We start from the raw sequence: 17,283 nt of genomic DNA on the forward strand, positions 1-17,283 counted from the left end.
CTGTATTTTACCATTTTATTCCTAGAGGCTATGGTTTATTATGCTCTGTCAGAGGGGCATGAACCATAACTGAGTTTGCAGGTTTGCCTAGATGTATTTGTCGCTCGTTTCCAGCAACAAATGCGTATAATTTACAGGTACTAAAAGTGGACTCAGTCCTTTCCCACTGTCCTTGATCCTATTGCCCAGACTTGCCACTCCTGAATGAGGCTTGCTCTTGTTATTGATGTCGCTTGGCTTGTGCACTGCTGGTGCTGACGTAACCTGACGCACAAAGACAGAGGATCCGCCTCCAAACTCGACTCACTCGGCAACCAAGTCAGTGCTCAGTGCTGTGCGCACGGAGCCCCGTCCCCGCTATTGTCGTTTCTGCTCTGCTGTTTCTCTGTCATCCCCTTCCCTCCATCACTTCCTCCTACATTATAATAGTTTCACTGTGACTGCCTGCGGTCGGCTAACAAGGAAGCGTGGGGAGCGTGGCTCTTCACTTTCGTAGAGAGGGCGTATGGCGGACAGTCATTATTCAGAAAACAACAGCCGAAGCATATTAATCCAAAACAAGCAACCGGGACGAGGAGAAATTCGAACTGCAAAATGGCAACAACCACTTATTCTGGATTATGGTCGTGACATGTTATGAACTCTTCGCAAAGTTTTAATGTCATGCATATTTACTTTGTTTTTAGCGCACCATAAAGACAGCTTTCCAAACCGCTATTTTGTATCGCTGTCAGTTACTTTTATTAATTGAAATTTGAATCACTGTCCTGGACTGCGTGGTCGTGTACTTGTCCTTTGCGTTTTAAATGTGGCACACTCACTGACCGCCGCCGTGCTGCACGAGTCCTTTAATAATTCAGGGTAAATCTGTGGACGTGAGTTGGCACCAGCGACCGACATGGGGGCTAAGCAGAGCAGCCCAGCCGCTAACGGACGGACCAGGGCTTACTCGGGTTCGGATCTACCTTCTAGCACCTCTACTACCAGCAATGGGAACGGTAGGACTGCAGCCATGGCAATGAGCTATCACTCCTACGGCCAGTCGGCTCACGGGGCCTCGGGAACCACAGTGACCTCCAGTCAACACATTGGCCCCAGGACGAGGTCCGTGGGAGGCAGTTCTGGAGGGTCAGGGCCAAGACCCCAGTCAGGCATCAACATCCCCAACAGCAGTGGAGCCTACAGCTCGCAGGAGTCTGGCAGCAGCACCCCGGAGGAGGCCGAGAGGGACAGGTCCAGCGGGGGGCAAGGGGGTCCCCGGTTGTTGATTGGATCATTACCAGCACACCTATCGCCTCACCTTTTTGGAGGTAAGAGACTGGCTGACAATAAGGTAGCAACATGCAGCAAGCAACTTGTGTCTGTGTAATGTTGATTCTCAGTTTTATTCACGGAAATGTCACCTTCTCTGTCTAAATGGGTTTTATACCTATCACTCACCAGTGTGGACCAAATGGGTCCTAACCTCAGTTTTACAGCTACATGCAACTTGGATGACATGTTTGTAGTAATAACTGTATAATAATAGTGTTGTAACAACATTTTAGATTGTTTTATTTATTTATTTATTTATTTATTTCACCTTTATTTAACAAGGTAAGCTAGTTGAGAACAAGTTCTCATTTACAACTGCGACCTGGCCAAGGTAAAGCAAAGCAGTGCGACAGAAACAACAACACAGAGTTACACATAATAAACTAGTGTACAGTCAATAACACAATAGAAAAAAAAGAAAGTCTATATACAGTGTGTGCAAATGGCATGAGGAGGTATGGTAATAAATAGTAGCAAAGTAATTACAATTTAGCAGATTAACACTGGAGTGATAGATGAGCAGATGATGGTGTGGAAGTAGTGATACTGGTGTGCAAAAGAGCAGCAAAGTAAATAAAAACAATATGGGGATGAGGTAGGTAGATTGGGTGGGCTATTTGCAGATGGACTATGTACAGCTGCAGCGATTGGTTAGCTGCTCAGATAGCTGATGTTTAAAGTTAGTGAGGGAAATTTAAGTCTCCAGCTTCAGTGATTTTTGGAATTCGTTCCAGTCACTGGCAGCAGAGAACTGGAAGGAAAGGCGGCCAAAGGGGGTGTTAGCTTTGGGGATGACCAGTGAGATATACCTGCTGGAGCGCGTGCTACGGGTGGGTGTTGTTATCGTGACCAGTGAGCTGAGATAAGGCGGAGCTTTACCTGGCATAGACTTATACATGACCTGGAGCCAGTGGGTCTGGCGACGAATATGTAGCGAGGGCCAGCCGACTAGAGCATACAGGTCGCAGTGGTGGGTAGTATATGGGGCTTTGGTGACAAAACGGATGGCACTGTGATAGACTGCATCCAATTTGCTGAGTAGAGTGTTGGAAGCTATTTTGTAGATGACGTCGCCGAAGTCGAGGATCGGTAGGATAGTCAATTTTACTAGGGTAAGTTTGGCCGCGTGAGTGAAGGAGTTTTTGTTGCGAAATAGAAAGCCGATTGTAGATTTGATTTTGGATTGGAGATGTTTGATATGAGTCTGGAAGGAGAGTTTACAGTCTAGCCAGACACCTAGGTATTTGTAGTTGTCCACGTATTCTACGTCAGAACTGTCCAGAGTAGTGATGCTAGTCGGGCGGGCGGGTGCGGACAGCGAACGGTTGAAAGCATGCATTTGGTTTTGCTAGCGTTTAAGAGCAGTTGGAGGCCACAGAAGGAGAGTTGTATGGCATTGAAGTTCGTTTGGAGGTTAGTTAACACAGTGTCCAAAGATGATCATAGTTTACAGTCATAATGCATAGGCTATGATTCAATAACCCCCGCCTCATCCTCTTCCTCCTCCTTATCTTCCCCGTCTTCATCCTCCTCCTTATCACCATCATTTCCTTTTACAGTGCACACCATAGTAAGGAGTGTTCATTATCATCAGTGAATGTGATACCAAACAGCCTTTTTTTGGAGCAATGGAGAGCATTCATTACATTTTACATTTACATTTTAGTCATTTAGCAGACACTCTTATCCAGAGCGACTTACAGTAGTGAATGCATACATTTAATTTCATTTCATGCATTTTTTTGTACTGGCCCCCCGTGCAACCACAACCCACATCATATCCACTTCAGTATGATACATCCCTGTCAATGATCATCCCACATTAAAAAAAAAAATATGTATTTCACCTTTATTTAACCAGGTAGGCAAGTTGAGAACAAGTTCTCATTTACAACTGCGACCTGACATGACATATAGTTGTCGGGGAGACAGACTACCGTAATTTTCAGACTATAAGCCGCAACTTTTTTCCCACGCTTTGAACCTCGTGGCTTAAACAATGACGCGGCTAATATATGGATTTTTCCCGCTTTCAAAAAAAATAAAATAAAAACCACATTCACTAAAACGGGCCGCATGCGAAGAGCAACTTATGGTCAAGTCTGCCAGTGGGTCCTGACAGCGTGGAGCTGCGTGGAGGCAAATCCACTATCATCAACGGGTTTCGAAAGGCTGGACTGCTGCGTGTTGAAGAGGGCTCAGCGGGGGATTTGCCTCCGGATGAAAGTGACGAGAGCGACAATGAAAATGATCCAATATCGGATGAAGCAATTCTGAGGCTATTCAACTCCGACACCGAAGGAGATGACTTCACTGCACAGGAGGAGGAAGATAGTGACCAATGACTTTCTTGGTAGGCTACTGTTTACTGCTCATTTTTTATTTTTTGTTTCAAGCCGTGTTTCATTAAAGCCTATTTATTTTTGTTACAAGCCGTGTTTCGTTAAAGCCTATTTATTATTGTTACAAGCCGTGTTTCGTTAAAGCCTATTTATTATTGTTACAAGCCGTGTTTCGTTAAAGCCTGTGTAAAGTTCATTTGTTTCAATGTACCGGTAGGCACCTGCGGCTTATTTATGTTCAAAATAATATTTTTTATTAAATTCAGTGGGTGCGGCTTATATTCAGGTGTGCTTAATAGTCCGGAAATTACGGTAGACTAACTCTCACCACCAGTTTCAGCAGACCCTGATGTATCTAACAGAGTGACATTGATATCTGCTTGAAGAAGCAAAGGTATTGTAGTTGGTTAAAAGTTGGTTATAGCCTACTACTGTAGTTATAGAGCAAGCTAATTAGTGATATGAGAATCACTCCGCCTAAATGAGGCTACTGTCTGTGTCCAGTCTAAGGTGAGAGCGCCTAGTCCAGATCAGACCGTCAACTCAGTATCAGCAGGGCTTGGCATGTTTGCCTTTCTCTTCCGACATGCTGTTTGAGGATTAGTTTGGTCTAGGAATTTAACAGATTAGGTCCAGAAAACCACCCAAAAGATTGTGGTTACTTTGCATTGAGCTGCTAAATATGCAGACATGCTGGATAGAGGGAAAAAGAGAGATTACTTTAGAGAAAGTAATTTCACTCTGCTTTCTCCCCATCTCTGAGGGGAATTATCATCATAAAACAGAGAGAAAGGGAGGGAGAAATTACATGGATTATCTGGGTCTGGGGAATATTTGCTCAGCAATTCTCGTGGCTCTGAATGTTCACTTGCCACTGCCACTCTAAATCCATTAGCTGGATTCTCCTTCTTTAACTTTCAGAAAGGGAAGCTTCGACATGCCTCATCTAACATGCCTCAAGTAATGAATCAAGTCCAACACGGGATGTATCACGATAACCACCCTATTCCCTATATAGTGCACTACTTTTGACTATAGGAATAGGTTGCCAGTTGGGACGTACCATGATGTTTGTAAGGTTACATACATGTGATTGTCCTGTGATGGACCATGTTCATGTTTTCTGAGTTGAAGACACAGTTTTGTAAACCATGTTTATTTCAGGCATAGTTCCATGAATCCCATTAGAATGTAGACCTAAACAATCGAGCACCAACCAATTGAACCATTCAATCATCAACTCAACCCATTGAATTTCTCTCCACATTCTGCAGCCCTGCTCATTCAGACGTTGCTTCTCCTCTCCCTTGTGCCTTCTTTGATACACTCACCCTGATCTCAAGCTGCAATTAAATTAAAACTCTAATTGGATTTGTCCTCCACTCACCTCAGCTGCACTGTTCACTCTCAGATTATATACACAGCCTGCAGAAGCCCTGCTATCATTTCATAGGAAACAACTAGGTTCAGACTTCACAGATGTATTCACCTCAGCTACACTCTTCACTCTCATAATAGAATAGACTACCCAGCCTCCAGAATCCCTGATGTCACTTAATAATCTTAATGCACCACAGGCCAGCTATTCACTCTCACACAATATAGCCTACAGACAGTATATGCCTTGGGTATCATGTCTGGTGTAAGTTAATACTTCACACAGCTGGAGCACCTGTGGTGGAAACAGAGCAGCCATGTCGTTGAGTGGTTGAGTTGTTGGTTGCTCAGATGGAATTTCCCGGCAGCTCTTGTGTTCTGTGTTGAGAGGCCTGCCTGTTCTCTGCTGTCAACCTTCTTCCTGCACCCGTGTCGTGGCGTGCCATGTCAGGGTGAGCCTCAACCACATCACCTCCACTCAGATGTAAACACAGTTAGAATTTAGACTCCTGTGTGTCTGAGAGCAGAGGGGGAATATTGTTTTACACACAGACACATGCATATATACACACACACACACATACATGCACACACACACACACACACACACACACACACACACACACACACACACACACACACACAGCCACACACACACACACGCACACACACACACACACATGCCTACACACACATACACACACACACACACACACACACACACACACACACACACACACACACACACACACACACACACACACACACACACACACACACACACATACACATTATTTTGACTGGCTGGGATCTACTTCTGCTTTTTGAGATTCAACAACAGTGCATTTTCTTTTCTTTATTCGTGTCAATGAGTATTTCATGTTTTATGAGTTGAAGACACAGTTTTGTAAACCATGTTTATTTCAGGCATAGTTCCATGAATGCTATAAGTGTTTATATTTGGTTCTATTGCTCTTTTCACTGGTGTTAGTGAGTGAGAGAATGTTGTTGTCCTTGGAAGGAGAGAGATATATAGGCACAGTGTACCAAGCAGCTTTCTGTCTATGGCTGTTTGAACACGTCTCTCTCACCCCCCGCTCTCTCCCTCTCTCCCTTCATCTCTCTCTCTCTAATGATAATGAAATAATAGTTTAGTGGCTGAGTCAGGGTCATGTTAATACAGTATTATCATGAAAGAAAAACTTGACCCTGTTCATTCCCCGCAAGCACCTTGCAGCCGGGTGAGGTGTGTCTTGGGTACAGGTGTTCTGTAACTGTTTTTAGTTATTTATACAGTTAGTAGGCGGTTTTCCCACTGAAAGCTGCTTGGCGACTCTTCTGTTTAACCTTACCACACATTTTAACTTACCCAGGGGAGCAGTGCTGCTGGTCGTTTCTTTGAATATGCTCTTCTACACCACAGATACACCTACTTTACCTATGACATGGCTGCCAAGAGCAATAATAGATGTGTTTATTTGATTTCTGAAAAGAAGTGAAAGCACAACTTGCCTTGTGAGACTATGCGGGGAGGCAGTTTTGACCACTGAGTAAGAGGGAAGCTTAAAAAGGCACATAAGGCGGAAATAAGACCAGTACACAAGTGTGTGCACGACAGTCACCTGTTTGTGTCTGAAAAGATTGCTCAGTTACTGTAAATGTGTTTGTCTGAAAGCAGGAGGGTCCTAATTCTGGAACAGAGAAAGAACATACAGGAAATATACAATTTTGTCTTTTTTGTTTCTTTTTTTAAAGACTAGCTAGTTGTAATATTGTGTTTATGTCGTCAGGGACAACCTGTAGTACAAAGTGTGTCAGGTGGTGTCATGTATCACATTGTTTAATCAGAGTCACACCTTTCCTGCCCCCACTAAGACGTTCAGGTGCCTGGAGCAGATGAACAGGTCCACACACCTGCTGTAATAAAGGGGTCAACCGTCCGACCTGATCCAACGTCTAGCCCAGACACCCAGAAAGAAAACGTCTGTTTTGAAATATTTCCTTCCCATTTCATCAGATTGAATTCCCAATGTATATATTTGTTCTCTACCTCTTAAAACACAGTGATGTCTGAGTAAATAACATGAATGGTAGGAGGGAAGACAAGCTTCAGAAGACTCAGTAGGCTGTAATTTTAGTGTCCTGCCAATGAAACTCATCTCAGGGGAGTCCTCATGGCGCTACCTACAGTCTTCCTCTGTGTGGTGAATGACTGACTGCTGGGAGACAGACAGTGGTTATTGACAGCTAATAGTAAATAACTTGAAATAGATATTTCATGGAGTAGCAGTTTCATGGAGAAGTTTTGTTTGAAAGCTGGAGACGAGCTGGTTTGATTTACAGGCTGAAACGAAGGAAGATTGTCTCCCTGTGAGTATTCACTAAGATTGCACTACTGAAGGTATAGTGCTATACCACCGTCCTGCAGCGTATTGGCTGGCTGCTGCCAATGGTGTCACACCCTGACCGTAGAGATCCTTATTATTCTCTATGTTTGGTTAGGTCAGGGTGTGACTCGGGTGGGAAAATCTATGTTTTCCGTTTCTTTGTTTTTGGGCCGAGTGTGGTTCCCAATCAGAGGCAGCTGCCTATCGTTGTCTCTGATTGGGAATCATACTTAGGCAGCCTGTTTTCTTCCTGTGTTTGTGGGAGGTTGTTTTCTGTTTAGCCTCTGTTGCCTGACAGAACTGTACGTTTTAGGTTTTTCGCCTTTTGTTGTTATGTTTGAATGTGTTGCGATAATAAAGAATCATGAGCACTTACCACGCTGCGCTTTGGTCCATTTCTCCATTCAACGTCGGCCGTTACAAATGGCCCCCAGCTATAAGCCCAGTCAGATGGAAGAACAGGAGAGCATTAGAGAGAGTTGTCTCCTGGGTGAAATATTCAACTGTAGTTTCCTGTTCCTTCCTCAGTGATGGAAGATCCCTAAGGTGTCAACAAGGCAAGACAAAAGAGTCAGGGAATCCATATTTTCTTGGTGATAGAAGTAGAAAGAATTATAAAATATTTTCAATCTCCAATAAGATTTATTTGGTTGCGTCCCAAATGGCACCCTTTTCGCTATGTAGTGCCCTACTTTTGATGAGAGCCCTATGGTAACAGGGAGCCATTTGGGACGTTGATTTGTCATTGTCTCATAACTGCTTTCTGATGGTGTAAAGTCTAGGCTGGTTGTGTTATGTAAATCCCTGAACTGCCTTGAACGCTGGAGGGCATAATGAACCAGAGGAAAGGTGGGATGAGGAGATGAGCATTGATGGGAGGTCAGCAAAGGTTTAAACTTCTTATGGCTTGGGGGCAGTATTTCGACGTCTGGATTAGAAGCGTGCCCAAAGTAAACTGCCTGTTACTCAGGCGCAGAAGCTAGGATATGCATATAATTAGATTTGGATAGAAAACACTCTAAAGTTGCCAAAACTGTTAAAATAATGTCTTTGAGTATAACAGAACTAATATGGCAGGTGAAAACCTGAGGAAAATATATCCAGGAAGTGGGATTTTTTTTGATGTGGGTAGTTTTCAATTGAATGCCTATAGAGTATCTAATGGGTTAGGACCCAGATTGCAGTTCCTATTAGAGTATCTAATGGGTTAACCCATTAGAGTATCTAATGGGTTAGGACCCAGATTGCAGTTCCTATTAGAGTATCTAATGGGTTAACCCATTAGAGTATCTAATGGGTTAGGACCTAGATTGCAGCTTCCACTAGATGTCAACAGTCTTTAGACATTGTTTCAGGCTTATTTTCTGAAAAATGAAGAAGAATGAGACCTTTCTGTCAGTCGACTGTAGAATTATGCAGTGCTGGTTTGCGTGCGTGACCGAGTGTGCGCCCTTCATTGTTTTTCCTTTCTATTGAATACGCTATTGTCCTGTTGAAATATTATTGATTATTTAGACAAAAACAACCTGAGGATTAATTATTAACATCGTTTCACATGTTTCGACGAACTTTACCGGTACTATTAGGATGTATTCGTCTGCATGTTTTGATCGCCTTTGAGCCAGTGGATTACTGAACAAAATGCACCAACAAAACTGAGTTTTTGGGATATAAAGAGGGACTTTGTCGAACAAAACAAACATTTATTGTGTAGCTGGGACTCTTGTGACTGCAACCATATGAAGATCTTCAAAGGTAAGTGATCAATTTTATCACTATTTCTGACTTGTAATTCCTTTACTTGGTTGTAAAATGTTTGTATGCTTTTGTAAGCTGGGCGCTGTCCTCAGATAATCGCATGGTATGCTTTCGCCGTAAAGCCTTTTTGAAATCTGACAAAGCGGCTGGATTTACAAGAAGTTCATCGTTAAGCCGATGTATAACACTTGTATTTTTTATGAATGTTTATTATGACTAGTTCTGTATTTTGAATTTGGCGCTCTGTAATTTCACCGGATGTTGTCGAGGTGGGTCGCTAGCGGAACGCCTGCGCCAGAAAGGTTAAAGCTGTCTTGGTCTAAAGTGCTAGTAGCTTTGTGGTCTGTATTGAGCATGTGCTGTTGGTTGCGTGTTTCTGGGTCTGTGTTGGTCTGTTTTGGTCTGTGATTTAGACTGTGTCTTGGTCTGTGCTTTGGTCTATAGTGGTGGTCCAGAAAGCTAGTTTTGACAGCTTCTCATTTTGAAGTTTAGCTCATTTGACAGAGCACACATCTACAAGCTGTAGAAGTTAGCCTATATTAGAAGATAGGCTACATATTTGTTGACTCAGTGAACAACTGGAGCATCTCAATCCATGATCCCTGTCCTCTCAGTTTGGAGCTCCTGGTAATAATCAGTAGTTAAAAGCCTACTAAAGCTCAGCTGCTATCCTCTACTCTTATTCAGACCCCTTGACTTTTTCCACATATTGTTAAGTTACAGCCTTATTCTAAATTTGATTTAAAAAAATAATTCCCTCATCAATCTACACACAAGACCCCATAATGACAAAGCATGAACAGCTTTTTAGAAATATCACATTTACATATGTATTCAGACCGTTTACTCACTGCTTTGTTGAAGCACATTTGGCAGCGAGAACAGCCTCGAGTCTTCTTGGGTATGATGCTACAAACTTGGCACACCTGACTTCCGGCGCCGACAAAGATGGCCGCCTCGCTTCGCATTCCTAGGAAACTATGCAGTATTTTGCTTTTTTATGTGTTATTTCTTACATTGTTACCCCAGGTAATCTTAGTTCCTCCCGACTGTATGTAGTAAAACCTATTGGATATAAGAGCAACGTCAACTCACCAACATTACGACCAGAAATACGAAGCGGATCCTCTGTTTGGCCCACCACCCAGGACAATGGATCGGATCCCAGCCGGCAAGCCAAAACAACGGCGCCGCAGAAGAAGGGGCAGACGGAGCGGTCTTCTGGTCAGGCTCCATAGACGGGCACATCGCGCACCGCTCCCGAGCATACTACTCGCCAATGTCCAGTCTCTTGACAACAAGGTAGACGAAATCCGAGCAAGGGTAGCGTTCCAGAGATACATCCGAGACTGTAACGTTCTTTGTTTCACGGAAACATGGCTCACTCGAGACACGCTATCTGAGTCGGTACAGCCACCTGGTTTCTTCACGCATCGCGCCGACCGAAACAAGCATCTCTCTGGTAAGAAGATGGGTGGGGGTGTATGCCTTATGATTAACGAGACGTGGTGTGATCATAACAACATACAGGAACTCAAGTCATTTTGTTCACCTGACTTAGAATTCCTCACTATCAAATGCCGACCGCATTATCTACCAAGAGAATTCTCTTCGATTATAATCACAACGGTGTATACCCCCACCCCCAAGCAGACACATCGACGGCCCTGAAAGAACTTCATTGGACTCTATGTAAACTGGAAACCACATATCCTGAGGCTGCATTTATTGTAGCCGGGGATTTTAACAAGGCTAATCTGAAAACAAGGTTCCCCAAATCCTATCAGCATATCGGTTGTGCTACCAGGGCGGGCAAAACCCTAGACCACTGTTATTCTAACTTCCGCGACGCATATAAGGCCCTCCCCCGCCCTCCCTTTGGAAAAGCTGACCACGACTCCATTTTGTTGCTCCAGCCTATAGACAGAAGCTAAAACAGGAAGCTCCCGCCCTCAGGTTTGTTCAACGCTGGTCCGACAATTCGGATTCCACGCTTCAAGATTGCTTCGATCACGTGGACTGGGATATGTTCCGCATTGCTGCGAACAACAGAGTTCATTAACAAGTGGATCGGTGATGTCGTACCAACAGCGTCTATTAAAACATTCCCCAACCAGAAACCGTGGATTGATGGCAGCATTCGCGCAAAACTGAACGCACGAACCACTGCTTTTAATCAGGGCATTGTGACCGGAAACATGACCGAATATAAACAGTGTAGCTATTCCCTCCGCAAGGCAATCAAACAAGCTAAGCGTCAGTACAGAGACAAAGTGGAGTTGCAATTCAACGGCTCAGACACGAGAGGTATGTGGCAGGGTCTACAGTCAATCACGGACTACAAAAGAAAAATCAGCCCCGTCGCGGATCACGATGCCTTGCTCCCAGACAGACTAAACAAGTTTTTTGCTCGGTTTGAGGACAATACAGTGCCACTAACACGGCCCGCTACCAAAACCTGCGGGCTCTCCTTCACTGCAGCCAACGTGAGTAAAACATTTAAACGTGTTAACCCTCGCAAGGCTGCAGGCCCAGACGGCATCCTCGGCCGCGTCCTCAGAGCATGCGCAGACCAGCTGGCTGGTGTGTTTACAGACATATTCAATCAATCCTTATCCCAGTCTGCTGTCCCCACATGCTTCAAGAGGGCCACCATTGTTCCTGTTCCCAAGAAAGCTAAGGTAACTGAGCTAAATTACTACCGTCCTGTAGCACTCACTTCCGTCATCATGAAGTGCTTTGAGAGACTAGTCAAGGACCATATCACCTCCAACCTACCTGACACCCTAGACCCACTCCGATTTGCTTACCGACCCAATAGGTCCACAGACAATGCAATCGCCATCACACTGCACACTGCCCTAACCCATCTGGACAAGAGGAATACCTATGTAAGAATGCTGTTCATCGATTACAGCTCAGCATTTAACACCATAGTACACTCCAAACCTATCATTAAGCTCCAGACTCTGGGTCTCGACCCCTCCCTGTGCAACTGGGTCCTGGACTTTTTGACGGGCCGCCCCCATGTGGTGAGGGTAGGTAACAACATCTCCACACCGCTGATCCACAACACAACGCAGACAGCGTGGTGAAGAAGGCACAGCAGTGCCTCTTCAACCTCAGGAGGCTGAAGAAATTCGGCTTGTCATCAAAAACACTCACAAACTTTTACAGATGCACAATCGAGAGCATCCTGTCGGACTGTATCACCGCCTGGTACGGCAGCTGCTCCACCCATAACCGGAAGGCTCTCCAGAGGGTAGTGAGGTCTGCACAACGCATCACCGGGTGCAAACTACCTGCCCTCCAGGACACCTACACCACCCGATGTCACAGGAAGGCCAAAAAGATCATCAAGGACAGCAACCACCCGAACCACTGCCTGTTCACCCCGCTAACATCCAGAAGGCGAGGTCAGTACAGGTGCATCAAAGCTGGAACTGCGAGACTGAAAAACAGCTTCAATCTCAAGGCCATCAGACTGTTAATAAACAGCCATCACTAACATTGAGTGGCTGCTGCCAACATACTGACTCAACTCAAGCCACTTTAATAATGGGAAAATTGATGTAATCAATTTATCACTTGCCACTTTATTTATATTAGATAATGTTTACATAACCTACATTATTCATCTCATATGTACGCCATACCATCTACTGCATCTTGCCATCTTGATGTAATTAGATGTATCACTAGCCACTTTAAAACAATGCCACTTTATATAATATTTTCATAACCTACATTACTCATCTCATATGTATATACTGTACTCTATACCATCTACTGCATCTTGCCATCCTGATGTAATGTATCACTAGCCACCTTAAACAATGCTGCTTTAGAGTGGGGGGAAAAAGTATTTGATCCCCTGCTGATTTTGTACATTTGCCCACTTACAAAGAAATGATCAGTCTATAATTTTAATAGTAGGTTTATTTGAACAGTGAGAGACAGAATAACAACAAAAAAATCCAGAAAAACGCATGTAAAAAATGTTATAAAATGATTTGCATTTTAATGAGGGAAATAAGTATTTGACCCCTCTGGAAAACATGACTTAGTACTTGGTGGCAAAACCCTTGTTGGCAATCACAGAGGTCAGACGTTTCTTGTAGTTGGCCACCAGGTTTGCACACATCTCAGGAGGGATTTTGTCCCACTCCTCTTTGCAGATCTTCTCCAAGTCATTAAGGTTTTGAGGCTGACGTTTGGCAACTCAAACCTTCAGCTCCCTCCACAGATTTTCTATGGGATTAAGGTCTGGAGACTGGCTAGGCCACTCCAGGACCTTAATGTGTTTCTTCTTGAGCCACTCCTTTGTTGCCTTGGCCGTGTGTTTTGGGTCATTGTCATGCTGGAATACCCATCCACGACCCTTTGATGCGGTGAAGTTGTCCTGTCCCCTTAGCAGAAAAACACCCCCAAAGCATAATGTTTCCACCTCCATGTTTGACGGTGGGGATGGTGTTCTTGGGGTCATAGGCAGCATTCCTCCTCCTCCAAACACGGCGAGTTGAGTTGATGTCAAAGAGCTCCATTTTGGTCTCATCTGACCACAACACTTTCACCAGTTGTCCTCTGAGTCATTCAGATGTTCATTGGCAAACTTCAGACGGGCATGTATATGTATTCTTGAGCAGGGGGACCTTGCGGGCGCTGCAGGATTTCAGTCCTTCACGGCGTAGTGTGTTACCAATTGTTTTCTTGGTGACTATGGTCCCAGCTGCCTTGAGATCATTGACAAGATCCTCCCGTGTAGTTATGGGCTGATTCCTCACCGTTCTCATGATCATTGCAACTCCACGAGGTGAGATCTTGCATGGAGCCCCAGGCCGAGGGATATTGACAGTTCTTTTGTGTTTCTTCCATTTGCGAATAATCGCACCAAATGTTGTCACCTTCTCACCAAGCTGCTTGGCGATGGTCTTGTAGCCCATTCCAGCCTTGTGTAGATCTACAATCTTGTCCCTGAAATCCTTGGAGAGCTCTTTGGTCTTGGCCATGGTGGAGAGTTTGGAATCTGATTGATTGATTGCTTCTGTGGACAGGTGTCTTTTTTACAGGTAACAAACTCCCTTTAAGAGTGTGCTCCTAATTTCAGCTCGTTACCTGTATAAAAGACACCTGGGAGCCAGAAACCTTTCTGATTGAGAGGGGGTCAAATACTTATTTCCCTCATTAAAATGCAAATCAATTTATAACATTTTTGACATGTGTTTTTCTGGATATTTTTGTTGTTATTCGGTCTCTCACTGTTCAAATAAACACTCAATTAAAATTATAGACTGATCCTTTCTTTGTCAGTGGGCAAACGTACAAATCAGCAGGGGATCAAATACTTTTTTCCCCCACTGTATATGTTTTCATACCCTACAATACTCATCTCATATGTATATACTGTACTCCATACCATCTATTACATCTTGCCTATGCCGTTCGGCCATCACTCAATTATATATTTTTATGTACATATTCGTATTCATTCCTTTACACTTGTGTGTACAAGGTAGTTGTTGTGGAATTGGTAGATTACTTGTTAGATATTACTGCATGGTCGGAACTAGAAGCACAAGCATTTCGCTACACTTGCATTAACACCTGCTAACCATGTGTATGTGACAAATAAATGTGATTTGATTTGGGGAGTTTCTCCCATTCTTCTCTGCAGATCTTCTCAAGCTCTGTCTGGATGGATGTGGAGCGTCGCTGCGCAGCTATTTTCAGGTCTCTCTAGAGATGTCCGATTGGTTCAAGTCCAGGCTTTGGCTGGGCCACTCAAGGACATTCAGAGACTTGTCCCGAAGCCACTCCTGCGTTGTCTTGGCTGTGTGCTTAGGGTAGTTGTCCTGTTGGAAGGTGAACCTTTGCGCTAGTCTGAGGTCTGAGGTCCTGAGCACTCTGGAGCATCATCCATTCATCTTTCCCTCGATCCTGACTAGTGTCCCAGTCCCTGCCGCTGAAAAACATCCCCACAGCATGATGCTGCCACCACCATGTTTCCTCAAGACGTGCTCTTGGCATTCAGGCCAAAGACTTCAGTCTTGGTTTTATCAGACCAGAGACCAGAGAATCTTGTTTCCCATGGTCTGAGAGTCATAGGTGCCTTTTGGAAAACTCCAAACATGCTGTCATGTGCCTTTTACTGAGCAATGGCTTCCGTCTGATTGGTAGAGTGCTGCAGAGATGTTTGCCCTTCTGGAAGGTTCTCTGATCTCCACAGAGGAACTTTGGTGCTCAGTCAGCGTTACCATCAGGTTCTTGGTCACCTCCCTGACCAAGGGCCTTCTCTCCCGATTGCTCAGTTTGGCCGGGCGGCCAGCTCTAGGAAGAGTCTTGGTGGTTCCAAACTTCTTCTATTTAAGACTGATGGAGGCCACTGTGTTCTTGGGGACCTTCAATGCTGCAGTAATTTGTTGGTACCCTTCCCCAGATCTGTGCCTCGACACAATCATATCTCGGAGCTTTACAGGCAATTCCTTCGACCTCTTGGCTTGGTTTTTGCTCTGACATGCACAGTCAACTGTGGGACCTTATATAGACAGGTGGTTGCCTTTCCAAATCAAGTCAAATCAATTGAATTTACCACAGGTGGACTCCAATCAAGTTGTAGAAACATCTCAAGGATGATCAATGGAAACAGGATGCACCTGAGCTCAATTTCGAGTCTCATATCAAAAGGTCTGAATACATATGTAAATAAGGTATTTCTGTTTTTATTCATTCATTCTGACTGCAACATTCTAGCAGTGCAATTAATACATTTCATATATGCTATCGCAAAAATAATACTTTAGTTGTCTTTATGAAGGCCTTGGGTAACTTTAGAATACTATTTTTATTTGATTTCAAATAACACAATAGCATGTTCATTAGTTTATGTTACTACTGGCTACATAAAAAAAAAAAAAAATGTTTTCAAGTGTTCGATCAATTTATTTGGTGGATTGAGATTGTTACAACTATGAAACAGAATGCATCTGTGTTGGATCACGGTAACAGTTTATTTTTATTACCACAAAATACCAATACCCCAAACACCAAGACGTGCGGTCAAATGATGAAAATATCAGTAGCCTAAATAGTGAAACGCAGCACAAACGCAATAATGCCATTATAATGAGTAGTGTCGGTATGACAGCAGTCAAACATAGTCAGCTCGGGCTTGTGTGCGTCTTCACGCAATGGCATCAGTTGGATTTAATTTAGCTGTTATCCACTTGTCCTAACAGTTGACTCAATATTCATACCTTTCACTTGGTTGACACACTTTGACATGCTTTGTTTGGTTGTAGGGCGTAATAGTCTCCGGTTTCCTCTTGTTGTGTCCCGTCGTCTTAGACGTTGTGGAGTACAACGGCTGTGCAGGTGCCTTATTTTGCACAGAGGGAGGGAACTCCCATCTCACTTTGTTCATGGTACCGGCAGAATTGTTTTCTTTGCAAGCAACTTGTTCGCCAATGACAGTGAAGTGAAGAAAATGTCCATGGTGACATTTCTCCCATTGCCAACGCAAGGTTCCACAAGCCTCATCACCACGTTCTTCGACACTGGCTCACCTGCTGCCGATGTGGATATTTTCCCAGATATTGAAAGCCGTTCAGCATGTACAATTACGCACGCTCTCACTGTGTAGCCTGCTCCAAGTAGGTCAGAGTAGACTGATAAGACTGCTTTGGTTCGGTGGACTGATATTGGGTACATACCATCTGAAGATTAGATTTAGAATGGATCAATACAGTAGAATGACCTGCCCTGTTCTTCGTTCACAATTGGTGATTACATAATTATGATCGTTCGCTTCCCCTCGCTCATCAACTCACCCCATTCTCCCTCTTTCTCCCCATCATACTTTATATAAATAATTGAATATGTTGTTATATGTGTGAAATTAGTTTCGGTAGGGTTTAGGTTGAAGGCAATTATCGGGTGATTATCAGCTGGACAATGTGCTTTCAAACTGTCGGTCAGGAAGCAGTGTGTTATATAGGCTTATTTAGGAAAAGTCAAGGACGGAGTGGAGCAGGCCCTACTGTCAGGAGGCGACGTGAGTGAGAGCAGGCCCTACTTAGGAAAAGTCAAGGACGGCAGCGTGTTAGCTA

At 44.0% G+C, this 17,283-nt stretch overlaps 1 protein-coding gene across 1 annotated transcript in view; it reads left to right on the forward strand.

The window, feature by feature from the left end:
• The first annotated feature begins 305 nt into the window (after window positions 1-305).
• LOC106579397 (E3 ubiquitin-protein ligase znrf2) overlaps window positions 306-17,283 on the forward strand; it is a 75,133-nt gene continuing 58,155 nt past the window's right edge. The window contains exon 1 of the mRNA XM_014159250.3: window positions 306-1,310. Coding sequence (XP_014014725.1) covers window positions 899-1,310 — 412 coding nt within the window. The 5' untranslated portion in view covers window positions 306-898. The remainder of the gene's footprint in view (window positions 1,311-17,283) is intronic.

Source organism: Salmo salar, chromosome 02 (genome assembly GCF_965601325.2).
Source record: "Salmo salar chromosome 02, fSalSal1, whole genome shotgun sequence".
NCBI lineage: Eukaryota > Metazoa > Chordata > Actinopteri > Salmoniformes > Salmonidae > Salmo > Salmo salar.